The sequence below is a fragment of the Osmerus eperlanus genome, chromosome 1, assembly GCF_963692335.1.
Source record: "Osmerus eperlanus chromosome 1, fOsmEpe2.1, whole genome shotgun sequence".
In the NCBI taxonomy this organism is placed as follows: domain Eukaryota; kingdom Metazoa; phylum Chordata; class Actinopteri; order Osmeriformes; family Osmeridae; genus Osmerus; species Osmerus eperlanus.
The window spans coordinates 16,825,887-16,852,256 of record NC_085018.1 but is presented as its reverse complement, the minus strand read 5'-3'; the positions used below and the strand labels follow the sequence as shown (position 1 = coordinate 16,852,256).

The 26,370-nt window shown below is 45.5% G+C and overlaps 1 protein-coding gene across 4 annotated transcripts in view; it reads right to left on the bottom strand.

Annotated features, from left to right (window-relative positions):
• Positions 1 to 26,370, bottom strand: part of iqsec1b (IQ motif and Sec7 domain ArfGEF 1b) — a 100,333-nt gene that overhangs the window by 49,366 nt on the left and 24,597 nt on the right. For 2 of the 4 annotated variants that reach the window (XM_062464385.1, XM_062464348.1), the window contains exon 3: positions 24,243 to 24,350. The exons of 1 other annotated variant lie outside the window; for it this stretch is intronic. In XM_062464385.1, the coding sequence (XP_062320369.1) occupies positions 24,243 to 24,350 (108 nt within the window). Of the gene's footprint in view, positions 1 to 6,064; positions 6,201 to 24,242; positions 24,351 to 26,370 lie in introns of those variants that run through there. One more of the 4 variants, XM_062464375.1, reaches the window with a different exon arrangement.

Here is a 26,370-nt window from a genome sequence, read left to right as displayed (position 1 = left end):
GTGTTTACTTTCAGATAGCAGCGTGTTGCCATCTCGCCCAATTGAGGACGCTCTGCTAATTCCCCACTGAGAATAGCCTCTGTAGCAAGTGATAGCGGCAGGGCAGACTGGTTATCTTCCCCTCGAGCAAGGATACCAAGGAAGCCAAAAAAGAAAGAAAGGGAGCAGCCCAGGACGGCCCTAACGGCCCCCCAGAGTCCGCCTGAACCTTGGAGACTGCTGCCCTTGTAATTGCAGCTATTGTGTGGGCATGTGGGGCCAGCTGAGGTCCAGGATGGAGTGATGAGAATCAGCCTAGTGTGTCCTCACTTGGCTTAGACAAGACAGTGAGTAATGGCTATCTGTCACCTGCAGAGTGGGAGACCACAGCCTAAGTCTCTTCCAGACCAGGGCACTGCAGCTCTGTAGGGCTGCCGACTAAAGCTCCTCAGGCTAGCTTCCTGTGGTAACCAATAAGCCCTTCTAATAGATCTGGGCAAGTAAAAAGATGTAGAGAAAGGTCAGATATGAGCGGCATGGATGATAACAGCCACACCTAAAAAATGTACCACTCATTGGCACACCGAGTGGAGTCCGTTGATTTACCGTCATTTACTGTAAATATTCTGACATCTCCTCCAATACTACAACATTGTGCAAAGAGACAAAACAATGTCGCCAAAGTGGTGACCCGTTGTGGCATGTTTCTGACTCCCAAGATAGTAATTAGTTGGATGTCTTTGAACTGCTGGGAGCAGTGAACCTCTCCGGTGGTTTTCAGGACATTTCTACTAATGTTCTAATCGCTCTCTTTCCATCAGCTCCCTTATCTCCATCTCAGCTTGAACAATGCTTCTCTGCAGCAACTTCCTCTGAGCTTAATTCGGTCAAAACAATGTGGAAAGAGCCTCATAGTTTCATCTCTACAGTGTGCCAATAGGCTGCAGTTCAGTCAACTGTAAATAATGTCAACTCATGTCAACTCAATTTTTGATCACAGCTCTAGCAGTGATGTCGGGACATCTCTAGGTCTACCATGTATTCCCTGTCAGGAGCTACAGCTTCGAAAGTCATGTGATGCTTGACCAAAGCCAGGGTAACCCATTACAGATGCCTTAGAGCTGTGCACCCTCTAGTGGATTCTGCCCTGCAGCCCAACATACATACACAATCACACCACAAGTAACCATACCGATCAATAGCTCTGAATGAGCTGGAATCACATGCATTGTTCACCAGAATGTTCTGAAAGTACTTGAACCAGGTAAGAAAAGGCTACAAAGATGCTAACTTTTCAGATGTGACTGTGGCAGATGGTGGATAGATACAGTGTTGTCAGCAGTGAAAAGACACCCACAAGTGTAGTATTGAAGCAGAGCTGAGGCCTACTGTAACGTGTTCTTTATTCCCCTGGCAGAGCAGAACACAAGAGGCTCAGTGGTCTGATCGCTGCTTTGAAGTACTCGTGAGGAGTAGGTGAATTAGATGATGCCACAACAAGATGAAAGGTAAATCAAATGTCACTGCATTCATGATGTTCAAGGACTGATCTCTTGACTGCTGCTGGACTCTGGGAGAGGGCTTTTAGGAGCTGGCCCTTCAAGAGAGAAAAAAAGAGATGATATTCAATTTAGGTCAAGCAGTGAGGCGCAGACGTCAGACAGTGTTATGTGCTCAAACTCAGGCACTCCATAGAGCAGGGGGATAAGCAAGATTCATAATGTTGCCAAACGGGTTGAAAGGCATTTTCCTTGTATTTTTTAAATATTTTACAGTTTTCTCTCTGTGAGAGCTCCAGTACTGTAATTACAGAAACATGAAAGCATAGTGGCTTTTGCTGACACGCAAATGTACGGGAATCAACATGAGCGCAGCATCAATCATCTTCATGAGTGCCATTACCATCGGAGGTTGGGACCGCAGCCAGAAAAAAAGTGCAGAGCAAGATGCCCATATACTGCACTGCACTTCTTCACCGGAGGCCTGAGTCAGCCAAGTGCGTGGCCTGGGTGGACAGGGCCAGTGTCCTGGAGGCTGGCCCACTCTGAGAGTCTCAGTAATACAGCCCAGTAAGAGCACCAGGATCCTACAGGACCACCTAATCTCATCGCTCCACAGAGGAAATCATCCCACAGCCAATTAGCAGCCCCCCAGCACTTTTCTTCTTCCAGAACAATCATTGATCTACACACATTTCACATTTTTGAGAGCCGGCTTCATAAATATGACACACGTCTTCTACAGTAAGCTGAAAATTGAGTTACGTTGCCTCTACTAGTTACTGTACAGTGTGAAAATCCAATGATGAATCCATTGTGCTACCCTCTCTCTCTCTCTCTCTCTCTCTCTCTCTCTCTCTCTCTCTCTCTCTCTCTCTCTCTCTCTCTCTCTCTCTCTCTCTCTCTCTCTCTCTCTCTCTCTCTCTCTTTCTATATCTCTCCATTGAGTACTGTGGCATTCCAGAGTAGCCACAGAGACACTGAGTCTCTCTGAGTTAGCCAGACTGACATTACAGTAATGTATAGAGAGCAACATTAAGAAGCAGCAGAATGGCGAGGGGAGTTAGCATGTCCCAGCCATGCTCCAGTCATGTCCCAGCCAAGCCCCAAACATATTCTAGCCATGTCGCAAGCAGGTCTGGGTCCAAACACACACAATGAACATAAGCATTAGGGAACCAGTCTCTGGGATGTGTCATCAAACCCATGCTCATTTAATTAGGCATGAAATAAGACATGCTGGATTGAAATGGGGGATTCATGGATTTGTATAGGAAAGGAGGATGATTGCATTAGAGGACTCTCTGTTAGAGGACTACAGGGGAGCCAGGGTGTGTATTAGAGGACTCTCTGTTAGAGGACTACAGGAGAGCCAGGGTGTGTACAGTGTGACAGTGGTGTTGGTGTGAGGTGTAATAAATGTCAAAGCCCATCACATTATTCCCCTCATATTACGCCAGGGATGAGAGAGGGGGACTTTGAGTGGCAGCTAAAGACCGAGACAAGAGTGATTGTGATGATGAGAGGTGTGTTGGGGGTTTCATGTGGACGCAATTCTGCCTGCCTGTCTGCCTGTCTGCCTATCTGTCTGTCGGTGTGTCAATGTGTCGGTGTGTCTGTCTTCCAGCCTGTTTTCCTGGCTTTGGGCTTGACTGTCTGCCTTTCTGCATGTCTGCCTGCCTGCCTACCTGCCTGTCAGTCTTTCTGCGTGTCTGCGTGTCTGTCCATGTGTCTTCTCGCCTGCCTGTCAGCTTGCAAGTCTGTCTATCTGTCTATCTGTCTGTCTGTATGCCTGCCTGCCTGTCAGCCAGCATGTCTGTCTGTGCCTCTGCCAGCCTATTTGCACCATGCTGTCTGACTATTGATGGCAGGGCAGTCTTTGATCTGAAAACCCCTTGCATTAGTTTATACTCTCACACAAACCCAGCCTCCACTGCCCTGAGTGAATACTTTATAATTAAATCAATGAACCACAATCAGTGAGGGAAAAGGGGAGCGAACGCAAAACCTGTGCTATTTATGGCTTGTTTACACACATGATGACAACACTTATGTAAAGTTACTCTACTCTTAATCATCTGCAGAGGTTCACATTCATGCATATTTGCTGTTAATTACCAAGGCTTAGTTTGTAAACACAGCTATGGTCCTGTGAACCACTACCGGTATGCCATTCTATTTGTGAAGTGATGAATGAAAAGGTTCACGCACACTTCACTACTACTGTATTGATTAGATATTAGTTTATCATTAGTTGTTTTTACAGCGTTGTTACTGGTTCTGATACTGGTGTTTTCAGATTATGTTCAAATAAAACATTCATTGTTGAACTTTTAATGTATACCTTGTGTAGGTAGTGAAATTCAAGAGTTATTTACTCTTTAACAAAGAGTCTAAAATAAGGAGTTAAGCTGCCTGCCAAGACTTCTTGAGTTGCCTTTAAAGATGTAAAACACTGTCAAAGGCAAGCTGTGCCGTCCAACCATGCGAACAATGCATTAAACTTTAACTGTTGGGGGTTCCTAAATATTTTAGTGATTTGTTCATGAATTATAAAGAAGCTGGAGGACATCTCTTGACTGATTTGTCATTGTGATAACATGCAACAGTAGACAAGGCAAAGGATGCTTTTCAGTGACAGTATTTACCTGAACGTAAGTCTGTGTGTTCATACTAAATATGTTAGACCAGAGCCGTGTTAGACCAAATCTACCTAGAGGTACACATATAAAGTAACCTGAATCTTGGTTCTGGACAACACTTCCACAAAGGTAATTTCTGCCTGGTTAGGAACCTAACCCCAGGCTGAGATAGTACTTACATGTAAAGCACACACACACATTCATTCAAGTTCATTCAAGACACGTTATAGACAACCACAACATGTAAAATATGAGACTAATCAAATATATAAACCAGAGGGCCACATATCATCAAACTGCTTAGTTGCTCAATTAACACCCATTTAAATAGAATCATTTAGTACTAACCTCAAATGAACCGCTTTCCATTAATTGCTTCATCACCTCATCTAACACACGCAGTATGTTGTCCCACGATTACAACAGTATGCCTCTCATGGGGCCATGGGTTATCCACACACTAGCATGACACTTCTGTTACATTGTTTAGATCCACAAAGTGTTGAGGGTATCAAATGATATCAGCATCTTCATTTTGCATAGACGTAGAACAAGGACTTCAGACGGTCATCACATGGAGAGGGAATGGGTGGCCATGTGTGCAGCAGGTAGAGACAAGCCTATGACTTCTCCATGGCTGGGGAGCACCTTGACATGCACCGTGTGTGAACTAACAGGTAGCAGTAACACCAGGAGCCAGTTTGAATGGGGTGTTCATCCAATCGTTCCCTCAAGGGGACTTCAACGCTGTTCTCTCCCCTCTCTAGAAGGCCCGTATGTGTTCCCTCCTGCTACATGTAAGAGCCAAGTGCCACAATACATCACTGTCAACCACACAAGCTAGCTCCTGCCTTCCCCCTACAAACATGCCTGCTACTGTACTCGTCAACAAACCAACCAGACAGAAGAAAAAAAAAACTGGAAATAAACACGGTGGCGTGTCATCTGTTGTGTGGAGCAGCTCCGGGGAGCACGGGGAGGACGGCATGGGTTGTCAGTAGGAAGTTCTCCTTTGACAGGGACCTTAAACCAGGGCCACATGACCAGCCTGCTGGGATGACTGCAGTCCCCTAGTGGCGTGGGTTCTCTCCCTCTTTACAGGCACCGAAGCAGACTAGAGGCAAACAATGATATGACTTTTTCGGTGGCTCAATTGTCTGTCCAATAACATAAACAGGAAATTAAAAGCCTGTTGAAGGCTGATGTGACCGGAGCCAGATGGGCTGAGGTGGCTGAGTTCCCCCTGGAGCAGCTCTCCTCCCTCAAAGAGACTGGGAGAAAAGGAACCACTATTCAAAGCAGAAAATAAACACCTGATGCGTTACCCTCTTAGTTATCCTTCATGACAGAGAAGATATTGACGCATACTAGGTATGACAGGATTTGTGTGTGTTAGTCTGAGATTGCGGTCTCTAAACTGAGCCGTAAGTAAGAGTTGGAGAAGGCAATTAAAAGCAATTAAATTGTTTTAGCTAGAAAACACTGCCTCACAAAGCTTCTAAAAATAGACCTGGTGTGACGTCATCACTACTACGCAAGCCCTATCCACCTATCTCTGTCTGTGTGTCTGCGTAGGTATGAGGAGAGAAAGAACTCCCTGTGGAAGCTGTTTGCCTCCTCCGAGGACAGATTTCTGGATAATATTTTATATCAAATGCATATTTTGTACAGTTTGAAGTTATCTTGCTACCAAAGGCTCACTTGTGTACGGTTTCTGAGATGACTTGTTTGATCAAATAACGGATGAGGGATTAGAGAACCACTGTGTGACAGTCCTGCATTTGGAAGGAAAGTATTGAACACTTTTTCACACACCATCACTCAAACACTTTGAATATGTTCATCGGCGGTTTCCTTCCAACTGAGCATTGACACTTTTCAACACAAAATAAGGTCCCACTGCACCTACAACCCCAGTCAAGAAACATTTAGACAGGTACTCACTAGTGCCAGCATCTCTGAGCCATGGTGGAGCACGGGGCTCTTCAGTTGAGTCGGTCAGAGGAGAAGAGGCAGAGCAGAAGAGCGAAGCACTCAGTCTAACACGCAGTCAAACTCTCTCTGTCACTCTCACACACTCTCGCTCACACACTGGCTTGACATGCTCGTTCAGGCTTGGTCACCGAGGGGCGGCAGGCAAACAGCAGCCTGTGATGTCACCAGCGTCACACATCTCATTAGCTGGAGCCAAGTGGGAAAGAAGCTTGTACAGGGAGCCTGCTCACCCTTCAACGCACCGAGCTGTTTGTTCATAGACCAACTGTCTTCTCCAAGACATGCCTGCATTCAGCCGCTCTGTCCACATTTGTGTTTGTGCATGTGTGTGTGTGTGTTTGTGTGTACGTGTATTCACAATCAGGGACATGCTGAGGGAGTTGGCCATGCCATCCTAGGGATTATCTGTCAGTCCCGGGAGCTGTGCTCCGCACCTCTAATCTGTTCGCAGTAGTATGCTCTTTAAGAGCTAGGAGGGGATTGGTCTGTTGGTAGCTATGGTAACAGCGGTCTGTGTGGCGGGCAGGTCCGAGGCTCCTCCAAGGGCTGCTGGGAGATCACATCCCTCCTGCTCCTCCTGCTCCTCACAGCCTGCTGGGATGAGCCCTGTACTGCAAATACACTCAATTGTGCAAATAAATGGGCAGGTATGAAACGGAATTAAATTGGGATAGTAGCTGGCAGCGACCGCCTGACTCCAATGAGCCATTCTGGCAAACACTCTAATAGGGTTTTAGTAAGCAGATGTAAAATTAATTAAGGGATTGGTCAGAGAGGCAGTGGCAACTGAAGCTCTTGAGTTTGCCAGTAGTCTAGGGGGGCAGCTACAGAGTATGCTAGCAGACTTACCTTAGGAGCTTGTCAGTCATAGGAGACAGATATAGGTAGCAGCTGTCACCTACACACAGGATAATTGAGGGTAACAGGAAGTTACCACTCAGGAACATGGTAGCCCTGGCTACATCGTTTAACCCAGTAGGATGGGAATCCTCTTTTCTGTTAGGATCCACGGAAAACAATGGGCTTCCTCTAGCCAACATGACATGGATACACAGGTTTGGGAGCCATGTCTTCGACTGACAGAATTACAAGACCAAAGCTATTGCAGGCTGCTTCAGGATGTACTGTATATTTCCGCAAGTAAGAAGGGTTTCTGGACCCTGCTTTGTGGAATGGGTATATTAAGGCGAGGTTTTAAAATAATACCGTAGCACAACAGCTCCACACTCACTCAGGGACTCCAAGGCAATGTTATGCATGTACACACGCCTCACAAACACACAGGTGACAGGTGAAGACACGACAACAGTGACAGGTAGAAATGTAGGCTGTCTGTCTATGGGGACTGAAACATTCAGCAGAGGTCTCTTCAACGCTGTAACACTGTGGGCCCTGAGCGCCCTCCACTCACAGTGTACAGGAACAGAGCTGAGCCAGAAGGAAGATGTTAGTCTGCTCAGGGCCTCGGGTAGCCAGGGAGACATGGCGGAGGCATGCTTGTCATTTTGATGACTTACTTCTGAACCACTCGGCCCGTCCATCCATAACATAGGTTTGATTAATTTCCCTCCCAGAGGAAGTCCCAAGGGAACATATCGCACACGCAAACAAACACACACACACACGGGGGGGGGGGGGGGGGGGGTGTAACACTGCCAATCATGCTGTACCTAAGTCTCCATTTCATTGCAGGTAAGAGGGAGACCCTTCAGGGCTTTACCCTGGATTGAGCTGTGCTCGTGTGAGCTGGTGCATGCAGTACATGTTGGCGGCCTCTCCTAGGCTGGGGGTTTCTATCCACTCCTAATCCCCAGGCTGAGGAAGTCTAACAGCACATTTCATAACCAGCTTAGCGAGCGCTGCGTATTGGATTACAGACAGTTGCAATATGGTGGAGAGCATCGTGATTACACTTCATTGGAAAGGTTATTACCAGTTAGTTGTTGTGATATGATTCTACTTTTTCACAGCCTTACAAACAAACTTTCACAGCATGACAGGTAGCCGTGTAAAAAATGTCAAATAGGAAGTGGTTTATAAAGATCATGATGAAGATGATGATGAAGTTCATGCTGGTAAATTGAGGACAGGACTACTGATGAAGTGCTTTGCAAACCAACAAGAGAACACGTGTCTCGACTTCAAATTTAGACCAGGTCATTACAGGTGGCACAGCACAAATCTTGGGTTGGCATTAGATACAGCCAGCAGAGATGCCGAGCTCAGCATTTGGCCATTAGGAAGCATGTCTCACTTCTCTATCTGTTTCCAACACAAGCGCTTTCCACAGGATGAGGGCTACTGTGTGTATGAATAATGGGCTAGCATTAGAGAGAGAGAGAGAGAGAGAGAGAGAGAGAGAGAGAGAGAGAGAGAGACAGAGACAGAGACAGAGAGAAAGAGAAAGAGGAGAGGGAGAGTGTGAGAGGATAGATACAGATACACCAGGCAATGGTAAAGCACTTGCGTTGGTGTCTCTAGTTTGCTGCTATTTTTTACCCTAACCCTAAAATGTTGTCCTTCAGTCTTGATGGTCACTGTCTCCCCCATCTGGCTGCCACCTCATGTGGTCTTCGATCTGGACATGACCTGTTCAGTATGCTTTTCAAACATCCACCATGGACAATGTGAAAGGATGTGTTACTTCCACAAAGCTTGACAGTCAAGCTAGGGTTACTAAAAGTACACAAGTAGACTGATTGTTGTTTCTATTTCGCAGGGGAAAAAAGATAAATGCTTTCCAAAAAACACTGAAAAAAGGCTTTGAATGAACTTGTAACGTGCTTAGAAATGGCCTGGTGAGATCTGGTGATCTGCTGCTGTCAGTTCCTCTGAGGATGTGAGAACAGACGAGAGGAAGCTGGTGATGGCCAGGAAATAGCAGAGATCAGCAATATCACCAGCAGAGGGCACTGTCCTTGCATTAAACACAACACGTGTCCCAAAGGAAAACCCTTGTTGAGGAAAGGCTCAAATCAATATCCCGTGAATGTGAATCACATTTCTATCTGATCAGATTGTGTAGATTGTGAAGGGTCCAAAGCATGTACAAACTTCATTACAACCTATTACACAGAGACAATGTATACAACAAATTCCTCAGTGGATCATGCTATAGAAGCACTCTCAAAACATTCTGTAAAAGCAATGGTTTACGCTAGAGCCACAACACATGATGATAGATTGTATCCAATTATTTCCAATTGGTTGACCATTGATCACGGCAGTAGCAATACTGTGCTGTCAACCAGCAGCATCAGATCTGTAGTCAGGAGGTTGTGCATGTTTCAAGGGCTCTGTTTCAGAAGCTCCTCTTCCCTGTCAGGACTGGAGTGTTCTGCCATCACAGCCCGTATGTACTACACTGTCACCACATCCTATTAATGCCATGTCACAGCCAGACAACAATGTAATGATGATTACAATGATTCTAATCGAAACTGCAAACGGCTCCATTATCATTAGAGTTAATTATAGTTATCTCCATTCCACCGCAGTCAAAATGTGACTGGAAACTGTCACTACTAAATGAACAAAGAAAGAGAAATAACCTAGGTCAACCATAATTCCCACTGTTCCTACTGACTGGAAATAACCACATCTCTGGAAGGCCTCCTAGTTATGGTTCACATCTAGATGTTGTGGAGAAACAGTCACCACAAATTATGAAAGTAGCCTGGATGATAGGGAGATGTACATGATCAGTGATGTTACATGGAACATGATTGGAACAGGACAGCTGTCTGATGTGTATAGGTATAAGCCAAGAGGACTGTGTGGCTTGGAATTGAATAACAATTGAACAATTCCTGAGGTCAACAGCACGAACAATTTAATCTAGATGGGACCTAATCCAATTTGGCCTTGGCTCCTCTGGCAGGCGTGTGGCCTTGCTCGAGAAGGGAATCATCATCGCTCACTCGCTAACACAACCTGCCCATCAATCTGGACTGAGGCTGTGTGTGGCTCTCCACCCACCATCCCTCAGCCCCCAGCGGACGCGCTCACAGCCTTCTACGGAGCGTGTGCAGACAGGACAGGAAACAGAGAGAACAAAGGCCTTTGTAGATTCCAGTTCCTCAGCCATGGACCCTGGCGGAGATGACCTCACTCATCAACAGCGTGGTGAACGTTGGGGCCAGGGGCACAGTAAACAAGATGTGACACCAGAATATGCTATAAATACCAAGATGCCCTCTCAGCTCACAGTGGTGGTCTGTTCCACTCTACTACTTATTGCCATGGGCCTCCCCCCCCCCCCCCCACACACACACACACACAGGCAGACTGGGTGTGGGCTGTTGAGACAAACACTGGCAGCTGCACTAACAAATGGACACACTCACGTACCTTGACTCACATATAGAATTAGATGGCCATAGCCTGGAGTCAAATACACAATACATCACAAACCAATAAACAAGAACATTCTATCTCACATGTATGTGAAAATCATTGCAGTTTGAAGTACAATTTGTCCCAACTCCAAAATACGCAGTACAATAGGTCCATCAGTAAACCAAATAGTTGAGATGGTATTCCATCTCCTCATTCCTGCAAGCCTAATCAACTTAAGAACCCTGTATAAGAATTATACACCAGGGTTTGTGTACAGGAATAAAGAAAGGAATTTCCACTTGGAATTCTCAAGCATTCATTAAGATACCTTAATAAATAAGTATTCACCCATGTTCTAGGTATGTGACTGAACATGCTACGTACCAGACTGGTTGCCTTGGAAACAGGGCCTTAACTTCACGTGGCGAGGACAAACAGGTGTGACGAGTAATTTTTCATAGTGGCCAGACTGGATATATGGACATATTATCCTAGACTCCCATGCAGTAGAGAGTGTGGTCAGTGATCAGAAGATTTTTTTAGGTGATGCTCACCCACATTTTTGGGGAATGACATGGATAGAGTCACATACACACACACACACACACACACACACACACACACACACACACACACACGACACACACACACACACCACACAGAGCTTCCCATCCCCCCACATGGGTCAAACACGCTGCTTCCTCTCTTGTCTGGGTCTATGAAGCAGGCATGTGTCTGTGTGCGCTGCGCTGATGCTCCTGCCTGTCAGGGTGGTTGTGATGTTACTCATGTGCACCCCTCCCTCTCCCCCTCTCCCCCTGGCGTCTCTGTGCCGTACTGTACTGCATGCTGACGGCTGCATGCGCACCTCTGAAGGCTGGGTCCCGTGGGCTGCGCGGAACGCTTCCTACTGCAACCCGTCAAAGAAATCTTTAAAGGAACTCATCATTGGGTGTGCTCAAGCCTTCGGCGAGAGCACAACCTTTGTTCTCTCACATATATATTTATTATTATTATTTATTTTTGCCCCCCTAAATCTTTGTCAATATTTGGCCTACATAGACAACCTAGGTGTCAAAAGTTTCGTCTTGGTAGCGATTGAGTTGCTTGTATTTTTATTTACGTTCCGTTGCATGGTTTAGGCTGAAGTTAAGTTTTTGTGGCGAAAAGTGAAGCTAACAGTGGCTAATTTGCTAGCCACAGTCACTGACGTTACTAACGTCACTACGTCACGAAAACACGTGTGACTACCTGTAGCAGAACATTCTAGTGATGGGCCTTCCGGCTCTTTTTCGTGAGCCGGCTCGTATGGCTCAGCTCACCAAAAAGAGCCGGCTCTTTTGGCTCCCGAACGGCTCTTTAAAAAATACATGTTTAAACTATGAATTTGACTATGATGGATGTGAAAACAATTTGAATTTAATTATTAAATGAAATCATACTCGACCGTAACCACATATCTTTAAAAATGCATTTATTTGTCATGGCTCTCCTCCGAGTTTTGACTACTCTCTGACTGTGTGTGAGTTGGCTCGGCCGTCCCTCATGCAGGATTGACAGGAACAGAATGTGAGGATGATTGTGTGCGCCTTTAAGCCTACAAGTATGTTTTTGTTGTTCTTTGAATTAGTCAATTATTTACAATACAATTAAAATTCATTATTTCATAATAATTTAGTTTTTATAGGCTGTATTAATCTATTAAAAATAGAGTCGGCTCTTCAGATATGCGAGCCAGATCCCGACGTTCACCTTCAAGAGCCGGCTCTTAGAGCCGGATCGTTCGCGAACAACCCATCACTAGAACATTCGTTTCGCATCTGTTAACTTGGGGGATAGCTAGGCTAACTATAGCTTTACTGCAGGGCAGCTGCAGAAACGCCACAAGCAAAGAGGCCAGGGTGATAACTATTTACTCATTTTACTTTGTGATGTGAAACACAATTGTGAAATGTACAATATTAGCTGATATTATTAAGGAAGTAGGCCCACATCTACTTTCGGAAACGGTAGTCTACTATTTCACTGAAGCATTAGCATGACATTAGCCTCTGTTGCCCGGGCAACACACACTACAGTGGTCTATGATGCATCTGTTTTCAATCGTTAAAATAAACATTTCTCACAAATACATTTTCGTTGTAAGATTTATTATGACATTACATTACAAGTAAACGATTTGTGGGTGAAATTATCATTACCTGTGGTTTCAAACCAGTGTTGCTCACTGCAACGCTGTAGCCTATGCGAGACACTACAAAAACATCTACACAGCTGTAGGAAGTCAAACGGCAACAGAACATGTTCGGCACTCCCCTTACTTAAATCAAAAGTCTATCTAACTGCTAACCTTAACTTCATTGCCACAGCCTAAACTTTGTCAATCTGTTCATGAAATAAATTAATTTCAGCCTAAACCGTACAACGGAACGTTAAATCCAATTCAACCAACGCAATCACAGGGATAGCGCACTTTGCGTTGTTACTGTTGTTACTTAATGATTGCTACCAGTGAGCTTTTCATGAAAGCGATTTTCCACTAAATAAATGTCAAGCTTATTTACATTTTTGGGGGCATATTTTCAGTTAGAAGATGGTACTGTTTGAATCGCGATTCAATCTTCTACTGCCGGTAACGTCGTAGAATAATCTTCAAAGGGGGTTCTTTATTCATGAATGAATGCAATGAGTAGGCTAAATGCATGAAAATATCACGAGAAGGGAAAAACTTAAAAGGACGTTTACGTCATAGAGATTAGGTCAATTTTTACACCGGTCTGCCAAATTTATTCGTTTTGATTCAACGATGAGGATGCCTTTTGCAGGGGAAATGAGAAGATCTATTTCATTCTACACTTCACTCGTATTTTCAGTTGTAAATGAGCAGCAAAAAAAAATGCTTTTAAATCTATGTAATCTTTATAAATAATAAGTATGCATTTTTATATAAAATATACAGAAATATCAGTTTTAAAAATGTCATTCAAATACGGACCCCTGTGCAACCGACGCAAGCAAGCACACCCTACAATTTCCCCAGAAATTGTACCCTCTCTAGTTCTGTATACTATTTGATGGAAAAGGTCGACCCAAGCCAGGCGCATCCCAACCTCTCGCGCAATTCACTTGCCGCGTCTCTGAATTTTGAAAGTGACCTTTAAATTCATGCACTTGGGGACAACAGAAAATAATGAGGCCTGCCATTTCCCCTGCTCCTCTATTCTGATATCAACTATGCCCCTGTGGATCTGGTTGCATTTGTTGAAAAGGTTCTCAAATGGATCTAAAAAATACTGTCATGGCAAATCATTTCATTTACTAAAGTCTGTCATGCCTTCTGTGAACCCGTCTGTCCTGTTATTTAAATGAATGTGGTATAGTCAGTTATTAGTAGAGGCTGACTAAGCCAAATCACAGAAAAAATCATCAACAAAGTAAGAGGAAGTAAACTGGGCCAGAGTAAGCAGGGGAGGAAGTTCAGCGAATGAAAACAAGAATCACAGAACGGAGAGGAGAAGGACTTGGCCAACAGAAACATTTAAAATGTGTGGTGTATATATCTGTGTGTGTGTATGTGTGTGTGTGTGCGGCTGGAGCTGGGATGCAGGCCCGGCTTGGTCTACTGTGTGTGGTGGGTGTAGACGAGCATCAGTCAGTACCTCTGTTTCTGCCAAGCTGACTGGTTAGTGGCAGCTGTGGGTGATGTGGAGCTGTACTAGAAATATAAAACACCAGTATCCACTTAATACATTCAAATATACACATTGTGTATGTGTTGGATGCGAGTCACATCCCATATAAAACACAGATTAAGATATACTGTATCAACGCACTATTTTATTGATACATTTATAAAAAGCCTCTATTTCTGCTGAACTTTATTACACAGCTGCATCTTTAAACACTAAAACCACTCCAAGATGTCTCCACAGTAACCATGGCTACACAACTGATCAAATATCCCAAAAGGGCAGTGAAGGCGTCACATGTCTGGTGTTCCTCAGGAGCACTTTCAGCCTAAAACTGTGCTACCTTCTAACGAATCGCCCAGACTTGTTACCACGCACAGTCAACAACATATCTACTCATGAGATGTTATTGAATAGAATGAAGTGTATACAGTGACATATACTGATGATGAAGTACATCCTCTCAACTAAACCCTATATGGTGAGTTCAAGAGAAGCTCTCTTGTAACCAGGAAACACAGCCTTGCCTCTGGTAGACAATTAGGAAGGGGTTTGAGTTGAGTGACTGCTCCCTGAATCTCAGGTGCCTGTATGGATCAGCATGGATCCTGAATGAATACACGCAGAGCCACCAATCCACTCACAGCGTTGCCCTCATGCCAATGCTTGATTATCTTTTCCTGTTTGGTCAACAGCAATCACAGCATGGGGAAGATGATGAGAAAGAGCACCTCTATTATAAGGCTATCTGAAAGAGTGTCTGTAACAAGCACAATGCAACAAGCTAGTTGTCATTAGCTAATTATAAGTCCTGATTGGAAGCTAGCAAGGACTAACCTCCACAACCTTACAGGGAAGGTGAAATCAATATGGTTGTTTACCGTCTTGTTATTGAAAATATACTGTAGGCTACATTATACTGCAAAGCAATGAGATCTTTTCCGATGGGTGTAAGTGCGGTACATCCACATCTGCACCTTTGTGTGTGTGTGTGTGTGTATAATGTGCTGAACACGGTAAAAGGTGCAGTCACGCACGTTTAATTTAACCAATAATAACACTGAATAAAAACTCTTATCATGCCTGTGTGTGAGGCACAAGAAACAATCCTTTACTTTATCAGCGAGTGGGATTTGTGCCGTTTCTTGGCTCTCGCCTTCTCTGTCTCTCTGTCTCTCTGTCTCTCTGTGTCTCTGTGTCTCTGTGTCTCTGTCTCTCTCTCTCTCTCTCTCTCTCTCTCTCTCTCTCTCTCTCTCTCTCTCTCTCTCTCTCTCTCTCTCTCTCTCTCTCTCTCTCTCATCTCCCTCTGGCTCGAGACTCTCCTCCCCTCTGAGCCTGGTCGGCCCAGCTTTTGAGGAGTGGGGTGCTGATTGGCAAACGAGTCGCAACAGTGGGGAGCGGGAATCAGGTTAAAGTGTCCCTCCCCAACCTGGTCGTATGGCGGTTTGGGGCGCGTTCCCTGGTACTGGAGGGCTGCAAGCCCCTGAATCCCTGGGGATGCCACAGTGAGTGGGAGAGAGGGAGTGGCTTTTTGCTTCAGCGCTGGAGGGAACAGTTATCAATCTATCCATGACAGTGCTGCGCGCCCTGTCACCCATCCCCCAGCTCTCTTGCAGTGCAGCAAGACATGCTTCCTGAGATCTGCACACATCTTTGAGGGGGAGGCGTCCCAGTAAGAGGCTTTCAAAGTTTCTTAAATGTCTTGTGTGAATGCGAGCATAGACGACTGGCTAAAACCATCGGAGCAAAAACAACAAAACATTCGATATGTAAAGCCTGAGCGGCAGCTTAACACCAATTATGAAGATATCAGCCCCACAGGCAGAACAGCACACATCGTCCTTCTGAGTTTCCCTCAAAAGACCCACACGCGCTTTGTTGGAGGAAAAACTGCGAGTCTTAAATAATCAGAAGAAGCCAAGGGCTCACCAACTGTATTCTGAATGACGCAATTAAAATCATATAACGTTATAATCACTTTAGCAATTCCCACTACAGCAGAGTAGGACATACAACACAACATCAGGAAACCTAAATAAGGCGGCAGGCGTGTGTTGCTTAGGTGGCAGGCGTGTGTTGCTTAGGTGGCAGGCGTGTGTTGCTTAGGTGGCAGGCGTGTGTTGCTTAGGTGGCAGGCGTGTGTTGCTTAATACATCACTCTCAATGGCACCCGTTGGGAAGAACGTGACAGTGTGGTGTGTTGACAGTATATCCCCCTGGCTGCTGCTGACGCTCCAAGAGAAAGAGGCCCTGGCTGGTTGGCTGCCTGGCCGGCTGGTTGGCTACCTGGCCGGCTGGTTGGCTGCCTGGCCGGCTGGTTGGCTGGCTGGATGGCTGCCTGGTCGGCTGGTTGGCTGCCTGGCCGGCTGGTTGGCTGGCTGGATGGCTGCCTGGCCGGCTGGTTGGCTGCCTGGCCGGCTGGTTGGCTGGCTGGCTGGATGGATGGCTGCCTGGCCGGCTGGTTGGCTGGCCGGCTGGATGGCTGGATGGCTGGCTGGATGGCTGGATGGCTGGCTGGAAGGCTGGCTGGGTGGATGGCTGGATGGATGGCTCATGGCCAGTCATAGGGGGAATCCATGTGACTGTCCCTCCCCAGGCTGGGATGCATAAACAGGGGGTAGTCTAGATGTGCTAGCTGCTTCCCAATCAAATGCCAGCTGTCTTCTCTCCTCCATCAGCCCCTACTGCCCAAGCCCCCAGCAGAAACCTCCCCCAGCCTCCTCTCTCCCTGGCACACCAAGGTGGCCGGCCCTCATGGAGAAGCCTGGGTTCTCCAGCTAGATGGTGCATTGCACAAAGAGAGGAGCGGGAGGGGAGAGTGTAAAGAGGAGACGAGAGCTGTAAAAGTAAGTAATACATTTGCAATTGTCCAACACAACCAGTAAGTCCCTGGCCTATCCACTGTAACAGGGTTCATTTGAATGGGGCCAAGAGGGACGAGGTTACATTGGCTACAAGCAAATTAATTCCTCCATCATCTTATGTAGGGTTATACACAGTTGACAAAAGAGTCATAAAGGTAGGAGAGGTAATTACAGCTAAGAAGCACCTGCCAAATCCCTCTTTTTAAACTTTTGTCTTTTATGAGATGGACCACATTAGAGGAAGTAGTGTGCTCTGTTGGGTTTTAATGGACCCGTAGAAACCAGAAGAGAGGTAAAATAACTTTTCAACAGACTTTCAAAACTCAGGACAGAAGTGAACAAAGCAAATCAGTCTTGTGAAAAGGTCATTTCACAGAGACCTGGGCTAGTGTCAGATTTGAAATTCTTGTTCTGAGGAAAGAACGGCTGTTTTACTTTAATCCACAATGTGCTGTGATGTGTTAAATTGCTGCGGTGTCAGAAAATAACAGCCCTTCACACAATAACACACACCCTTGTCATTAGGGCAGTCACATGCTTGGCCCAGTATTTCCTGCTGCGGGAGGTGGAGAGAGAGTCAGGGCACTCAAGCTGTTTCTGTGGTAATGTCTCACAATTTCCCTCTTCTGATGAACAACATCCACATAATTACATTAGTCGTGTAGCATTGACAGCAGCAACAACACAACTGTTATCAGACAGTCAATTTCTCTCTCTTTTTTTTTTACCAATGCAGTGTAATGTCAGATATAGAGTGAGGAGGGAGGTGAAACAAGAGCACTGGGATGAAAGACTGATCAACTACAGAAAGGGTCTGGCAGAGAGGGTGCTGGTGTCACTTCTAACCTTGCTCTCTGCAGCAGGCACAGGGGGCTAACAGGTGGTGGTGTCTGACCCAGTGTCCCTCCCTCTGCACTCGTCGTGGACAGACCCGTTAGCGTCCTATCATTGGAGTTAGCCTTTGATAAGCTGATGAAGAAATCCTGTGTGATTTACCTCCTGTCTGTTGTTGCCTCGCCTGTCTCCCACAGCTTGCAGGGCCTGACATGAGAAAATTGTGCGCACAAACAATGTCTAGTTCCACCAACAACACCAGCTGCCTAGGCAGGGATCTGTGATTTCAGACAAGCACCAGAGGACGTAAGTCTGATTTAGACAAAGTCAGTCCATTTCAGAACTTACACTGTCTTGAGACCGGGCAATATACAGCTCTGCTCATTCATCCACACGGGATTTAAATGGTTCCCGAGTATGCCCTGCTTTGTGAGGTGAAACACATCTTGGGCTCATTAAATTAGGCACAATGTGTTAATGGCATGAGACAGAGCATCAAAAGAGGGAGGCTCCCAAGAGGCAGTGTTCCTGTCCCTCTGTGTTCTGAATACAGGCGAGGCCCTCTCATCAGCCTACAAGATAGCTGATCTGATGGTGAGCCGCTTTTGTTGAAAAAGCCTGGGCCTCAGCTTACCGCTGTAATAGACGCGATGACACTGTGCCTTAAGCCCTGAACAATGATTAATGCATGGAGAAAATTGGCAATTTCAACCCCAGATATTACAAGCAGTGCTAGAGTATAAGTCATCTCAGACAGGAGAAATCCAAATCCAAAAGCTTAAACTACAGAATCTCCAAGCCACTGAATATGCTGTGTTTGTTCATAGTTTTATTGTTAGATACATTTGATGAAATTCTCAAAAATGTTGATAGTTCTGCATTTGCAGTCAAGGGGTGAATAGAATATAAGTATAAAACCAACTGTACCCTTTGAGTTCCCACCTATACCTTCCACAGTGGCAGGGAGCCAAGTCTACAATAACATTTTGCGAGGGGCATCCAGCAACTGTCTGAAACTAATAATGTGACACAGTGTCCAGGGTCAAATGCGCTGTCATCTTAGTGAAGAGTGCTGATTAGATTGAGGCAGTACTATAGATACTGTTGCCTTGGTTGAGGATGACATTGCATGGCTCTGATATTACACACACACACAGTGTGAAATCACTTGGAACCCATGTAACCAATCAATAGCTGTTGTGCTTTTTAGTGTTCTTTACAAAGCCATGCACAGCAGAGGCCTTTAAGACTGGGGAATATAGATGCATTGAAGTGCTCTAAAACCACCCAATTCTCAGATTCACTTAATTGATTTGCTAACCCCTGGAAAGCTAAGACCACGTCACAAAAGCCAGTGCATAAACCAGCAAGAGGCTCTTTTAGAGCACTGGGCCCTTTGCTAAGGAACTACAGTAGTGAATGGTGAGGACCCACAGCACTCAGAGAGTTGAGCCCCACTCCAAATCCCCCCTCCTCGTCAGTGAGAGCTTTATGGGCTGAGGAGCCATTATCAGACGCAGTACCGAATCAGCAGAGAGGCCTGGCTGCATGTGGGGCAGGACCATGGGCCCAGCATGGCCAGCCAGTCTTGATCTTTAGCCAACACCTCCCATGACAGCATGCCAGGATTAAACAAATAGTAGCAGTAAAGGAAAACAGCACTTTTAATCAGTTCCCAACAATAGTATTCAGACGCTCAATGTCAGCGCATTCAAACACACAGTGCTTTACAGCCCAGGAAGGGGAGTGCGAGGGTGGAACAAGAGGATGTGGTTCTACCCCTCTGCCATCCCATATCCATTGGCTCTGGCTGGGTGGAGGTTGCAGTGCTGTTGCCTGTGGTGAATATTTGACACACTCATTGCCATTAAATAACAGCAGTGCCCTGTGGAGCTTCTAGTCAGAGTCCTTCTGACATTCTCTGGTTGTCCATGGCTTGGCATCAAATAATACACAATGCTTGGAGGAAAATCCAATATGTTGTTCTGTTCCAAAAGCTCTGCTAAAAAAGAGTAAGTGAATACTCTGGGATTACATTTCAGCCTAACCCTCCCAGATGGCTCCTAATCTCAAATTACTGAAATGAATCCTGAAGGCAGCGAGCAGTGAGCTGAAACCTTTAGACCTTGCAGGGTGCAGAATCAGACATGTCAAGATGTAGGCAATCTAACCATTGACAGCATTAAACAGGAATAAATGACCAGAAACACATTCTCAAAAGACCAAGAATGAATTCAGCAGCATTTGTCAGCAAACAGAAATGAATAGCTTTTGTAATAACCTTGCAACAAAAATATGCGTGCTAGCATTTTCCCCACTGTATTCAGACACATCACAGGGAATAGATTATCTTTCCGTCACAAAAATGGACTGGACTAAAAATGTTTCCAATGAAACAGGACAACAATTAAATTTGACAGCTCTGCAAATATTCGAGGAAAAACAAGCATTTTGACCATGCTTATTAGTTCAAGGGCTAATGCGTGGAGGGATAGGGTTCAATGTCACCCTCAGCCAGTGGAACCACTCTGCATGCATCTTCTAATTCCTCCCTAAAGCCCACAGAGCGAACCCCACATAATCCCTGAGGTTCCGGGCAAAACCTTTCACAGGAGGCAAAACCTGAATTGATTTGCTCGTGTACATCAGTGTGTCAAATGAGTCCAGGTGAAAAGGAATACCTGAACCATGAGGTCTAACTCAAAAAAGATTATCACAATGATTAAGTGAAGAGGATTTCTTATTCAGTGCCAGTGTAGACTAGGATGAGAGTAATGATCCCAATGTTGACCTTATTCAGAAAAGGAGGGGTCATCTCAACAGAAAAACTAATTGTCTACAACTTTTCTATCATCAATCACTCTCAAAGTCAGACATTATTACTCATAGAGTGACAATAGCTAAGTGTATGGCTAATTGGGCACGATTAGCCAATACAGTAAGCTACTGTTGCCTGGGTCCTGTCCAGTGGTGCAGCCCTGTCTTCCCCCTCTGCCTGGGTCCTGTCCAGTGGTGCAGCCCTCTGTCTTCCCCCTCTGCCTGGGTCCTGTCCAGTGGTGCAGCCCTCTGTCTTCCCCCTCTGCCTGGGTCCTGTCCAGTGGTGCAGCCCTCTGTCTTCCCACTCTGCCTGGGTCCTGTCCAGTGACTGTGGACGCCATGCACACAGCAACACTAGAAAGAGCTTCTTTCAGTGATGTTGGTTTGCGTGGTGCACACATACTCCCGCGCCTTCTCCAAGCCGGTGGAAAGTTCATTAACTACCTTTTGGAGGCGGCTGGTTTGTGACAGCCTGGGCACTGGCTACGTCCTATTACCTAGTCTTTAACAGTGATGAATTAGTGCTCCCTTCCCAGCGCCTTCTTCACATCATAGCAAGCCGAGCCTTGGGGTAGGGGGCTTGTCTCCCTGGTCCCCCTGCCTCGTACATCACCAACCCCAGACAAACGCCAAGAGCATAGATTTACGCAAAGGGAAATGAACAGACAGGAACACAATAATTTTGATAATACAAACAACCTCATTAGTGGGAATGAAGAATCCTCATTTGTTTCTCCTTTAAAACACATACACTCCTCTTGAGAGAAGATGATGAAGTTAATGTTGCAAAATGCTATATTTCCCACACTGTATTATTGTCCACACTCCAGCTGAATATTTCCTACATGTGATCTAAAAGAAGATCAAAACAGCTCAAAAGGTTAAAGTAGACCTAAACTTCTCCCTGTCATCAAATTGGATAATTGTGGCTCTTTAAACAGAAGCTGTGCTATGTGCACAGCCGGGTGCTGAGGTCCCAAGTCTTCAGAGATTGGCCCATTCCAGTGGCTGCCCTTGACCAGCATTCAGCTAAGCGTGGAGCAGGGCCCTGACAGGCATCCCACCTCACTATCAAGGTCTTGGCAGAAGAGGGCGGGGGGCCACGCTCCATCTCCCTTCGCCCAGCCCCACAGCACTGCTTTCTGGACAGACAGAGCCACACTCTTAATAGTGGACTTAGTGCTTAGACCAGTGGCATTGGACAGTTGAGGACATGATGGCTATCTGTATGCAATGTAAAGCATATAGCACAGGGTTCACACATTTCTTGAGTTCCAGTAGTATATACGGTATGCGCTCTTTCAGAACAGCTATTCGGTTTGTCAAGATGTTACAAAACCTGACAAGGAAGAAAATGCTGCAATTCAGGTGCAATAGAACATCATTTAAAAAAAAGAGAAACAACACAATGATTTCCTAAGGGAGGGAATGTGAGCCACCGTGGCCTCATCATAAGCATCCATTTTACAGTATCAAAACAAATAAATACCAGCAATAACAGGTTTCTGACTCAGTGAATGCCCTCCAGCATATCAGCTGCAATAATATGTTTTCTACTAGGAAAAGAAGAGCTGCTGCAAGACTGAAGCAGGAACAGAATGGAAACATAAGCTGCTGACAAGTTCAATGATGTAGGGCTGAGATTGAGAAGATGGATATATCAGTAAGCCAGTAGACATCAAAGCCTCAAAGTAAATGCACAGTCATCTGAGTGGCTGGTGTGGGGCTAACTTTCCCTCTATACCCTGCCTGCATACTGATCATGAGAACTGCCACTCTTGTACTGCTTCAGAAGCAGCGTTGCTCAGGCATCTGTCAGGAGGATTGTGGGCTGAGGATGAGGAGGCACATGCACGCTGCGGGCTACCTGGCAGAGGCACTAGCACCCACTAGCACTGCCTCGGAAAACTATCTGCTGCTTTGATCAGAGACCCATCTTTTGCTGAGACGTTTGAGCTTGCATTTTCATACAGTAACTAAAGTGGTTAAAGCTGCTGTAATCTGAGCCCCAGTGACAGAACGGTAAGGGTAGACAAACAATGTGGGACAGCCTGGCCACCCTGAAGTTATGTGTCTTGCCACGACCTGCACTGACACCCCTCTCCGAGAAATCAATAGCATGTAAATGATTCTCGTTTCACATTTCTACTATCTCTCATTAATACAACACGTTCCGTAATACGTTGGGAAATATTGGATATTTAAAACATGCCACCTTCCCGGCCTCCCAGGGGTAAACCTTAATTGCCATCCTCCTCCAGTCTCCAGTCAGGTCCTCCTCAGTCTGGTCCCTGGTGGGCTCATGCAGTCCCCCAAGCACTTTCCAAGGCCCAACTCCGTTGCCAGAAAATCCTTAATTTGTGCTTGTTGTCAAAACCATGGCTGTTCTTTGGTCAATACCTGCTAATAGATTGGAACAGCTCCAGACAACACTGTAATCACAAGTGTTTAACCGCACTGCTTTGTACTTTCATCTTCTCTGAAACTAATTAGAATCAACGAACATGGCTGACAACACAACTCATTAAGGAGTTTAACAATCAGCAGCCTCCCCAGACGATGGCCTAAGTTTTCCCAAGTTTGTTTGCCGCAGGACTGCTAGTAGACTCTCCGATCACCATCTCAGTGGAAGCTGGATACAGGGAGAGCAGCATCAAGAAAATCCTTTGAAATTCCCATCCAGCTTTTGAAGCCTTCGTCCCAGTGCTGCGCCTTGCTGCACGTTTTCATCTCCCCCATTTCTCCTCATTTGCTGCGCAGCTCTTAGGGCATAGCCAAGCAGCTGTAATGAATTCAAACGTACTGTAAAACTGCCTGTCTGCCAGCCTGCTTGCCTGGCTGCCTACAGTACTTCCTGCCTTCCTCCTGGTCTGCATGCCTGACTGTCACAAAGCAGAACTCAGTGCCAGCGATAAGACATAAGACTGGCAACAATGCTGACAACCAGGGAGCACGAACAAGCCAATATAGTACAACAGCATCCGAAGCTTTCAACACCTCGCACATAATTCAATTGTGTCTCTGGAAGTTTGTTTGTAAACTAATCATGTTAGAAAGTAGGCACACAGACACAATCGCCCATTCAAGATGAGCTTTGCCAGGTCCACAAAGAGATATAAATCTACCTTGATAAACTACTGTGACTATAGAATATGACACTGAGCACAGATGGGGGCTGCCAGGGGTTTGATATGCCCAGTAAAGCTCGGGCAGTGCAGACTTCCTCCCTTACTGTGCCACTTCTTCACAGCTTGGCTGCTGCCTGGTTTTGTTCATTTTCTGTTTGAGTGGATTTGGAGCCTGAGAGGGCCTCCCACAGCGTCAGGCTCAGCAGCTACTGTACAGGAGATACATCTCTGAGGAGTTGCCCCCAACAACAGGAAACCTTTACTGCTTGCACATAGGATGAATGTACCGTAGAAAGAATTGTACCATTGCAATAACATGGAGGTCTGAAAGTTATGTCGAGACAGTATAGCAGATGTGAAAGACAAACCAGCAGAACTATCCCAGAAATACTGTGAGGCCACAATCGGTATAAATAGCATATTAATGGTATGTTTGTCATTAAAAACTTGAATTTACCCAAAGGATGCAGACTTCCACTGGCGAGAGGGGTGACTTCGTCTACACGGAGGGGCAATAAGGCTTACTGGGCTCTCTGTGACATCTATAGGCAAGGAAGCATGTCGCCTGTTAAATAAGCAGAAGGGACAGTTAACTGATATTCTGTGGAATTCACAAAGACAATTCATCCATTCAAAAACACATAAGAAAACCCCCACCTTTACAGTTTCAAACAAATCATGTAGTAGTGCTTCAATGGAAGGTGTTAGGTGCATTTGTTGTTTTGTGAGATTGTGGACATGGAAAATGAATGGAATATGACATTTCCTCTGCTGAGAGAGATGCCACCCCACCATGAGTGTAACCGGCGCCAAAACCCATCAGCGCACAGCCTCCAACTGAGCTGTCCGTGGCATTCACCACAGGGAGATTATTCATTACTTCTGTCCACTGCTACTGGCATTTCACTGGCTTCAAATCATGACTGGGAACTTTCAAATATTCCTAATCACCACTGGCTGAATATGCTTTGAGGGCCGTGTGCCAGGTAAAGGGAGAGCCGAGAAGAGTACAAAAGGAGAGGAAGAGAGGCAGTGGAATGTCTGGGATAGACACCATGATGGAGGACAACAGCCACTTTGATTAACAGATCAGAAGAGCAGGAAGGAAGGGACGGATGAGAGGCAGGACAAGAATAGGTCAAATCCAGCAGAATGGGAGACAGGTAATGAGCAAGGAACAAAGCCAAACCTTTTAGTACCATTCACACACGGGCCAGGAGAGAGGAGAGGGCAGAGGAGTTGGAGTCTGAACACGGTGGCGGAAAGCGGTGGCCACAACACAGCCTCTACATCTCCTCTCTCTGGGCCTAATTGCTGCAGCTGGGTGACTAGAAGGAGAAGCAGCCACTCATCTCGGCGATTTTCTCCAGTAGTGACGCTGACTGCCAGACAAGATAATGAGCTGTGAGCTCTACAACTGCTGCGATGAGATACAGTAACAGCCGCGTTCACTACTGCCACACTGTAGGCATTGAAAACCTGAAAAATGATGGGAAACTCTCGTCTATCTAAACATTAGCAATTTTACCAAACAAAGCTCTTAAAAAAAACAAAACACTGCTTCACAACTTGATAATGTTTTGTTTTTTTGTCCAACGCACAGTACTTGAAGGTGCATTTCACTAGGACTCCTGTGGGTACCAGATTCTAACTTCAAATTGGATGATCTCCAAAAAAGTGTAGAGTTCTTGGGGTATAAAGTTAAAGAGAGTTCTGTCTTAATAGGCTTCCAATCATGGTAAGGAGGGAACATTCTGGAGTAATAATGAAAGCCACCTGGTGCCTGGGATGAACAATACTGAAGCTGTAGGAGAGGAACACGGTACAATGGGATGTCATGCTCTGATGACCGGCAGAGTGTTTTAGAGACAGCAGGACAATGTTGTGGAGATCAGAACACACACACGCACCATGCACACACACACACACACACACACACGCACACAGAGCTAATGGACAGCAACATCAGAGGCAACCTTTTTCAGGCTTGCCTCACCACTGTGGTCCTGTTTTGTTGAAGCTGGGTGTATCACTAAAGAACCAGCTGCACAGCATCACATACATGGTCAATCTGTCAGCATTAATGCTTGATTAGCCACCTACCTGGAGGAAGGAAACAACAGCTTTGAAACAGTATGTCATGTAACTAAACTACTGTACGCAAAGTCTTTATTGTGAAATACTTTCCAAAATCAAGATCTTTACCAATTCTATTGATATACAATTATTAATAACCATAATATTCTTAGCAGCATTTGTTTCATTAGTAGTTTTATTAGTATTATTATTGTTGTTATTAGTATTATCTGCTACACAGTGTATGCTCATGTACACATTCTGCAGAAAACTGTAGTGGGTCATAGATAGATAGATAGATAGATAGATAGATAGATAGATAGATAGACAGATCGAAAGATAGATAGGTACTTTATTGATCCTGAAAGGAAATTGCAAAGTTGTCATGGGATGCCACTCCTGTAGGTAGAACAGTTTCTGTACAGTAAACACATCTGATGTGATGGGACTAGCTTTGGGATGTGAGCAAAACATTCAACATGCAAATTTAAAAGCAGCAGTGCGCCTTA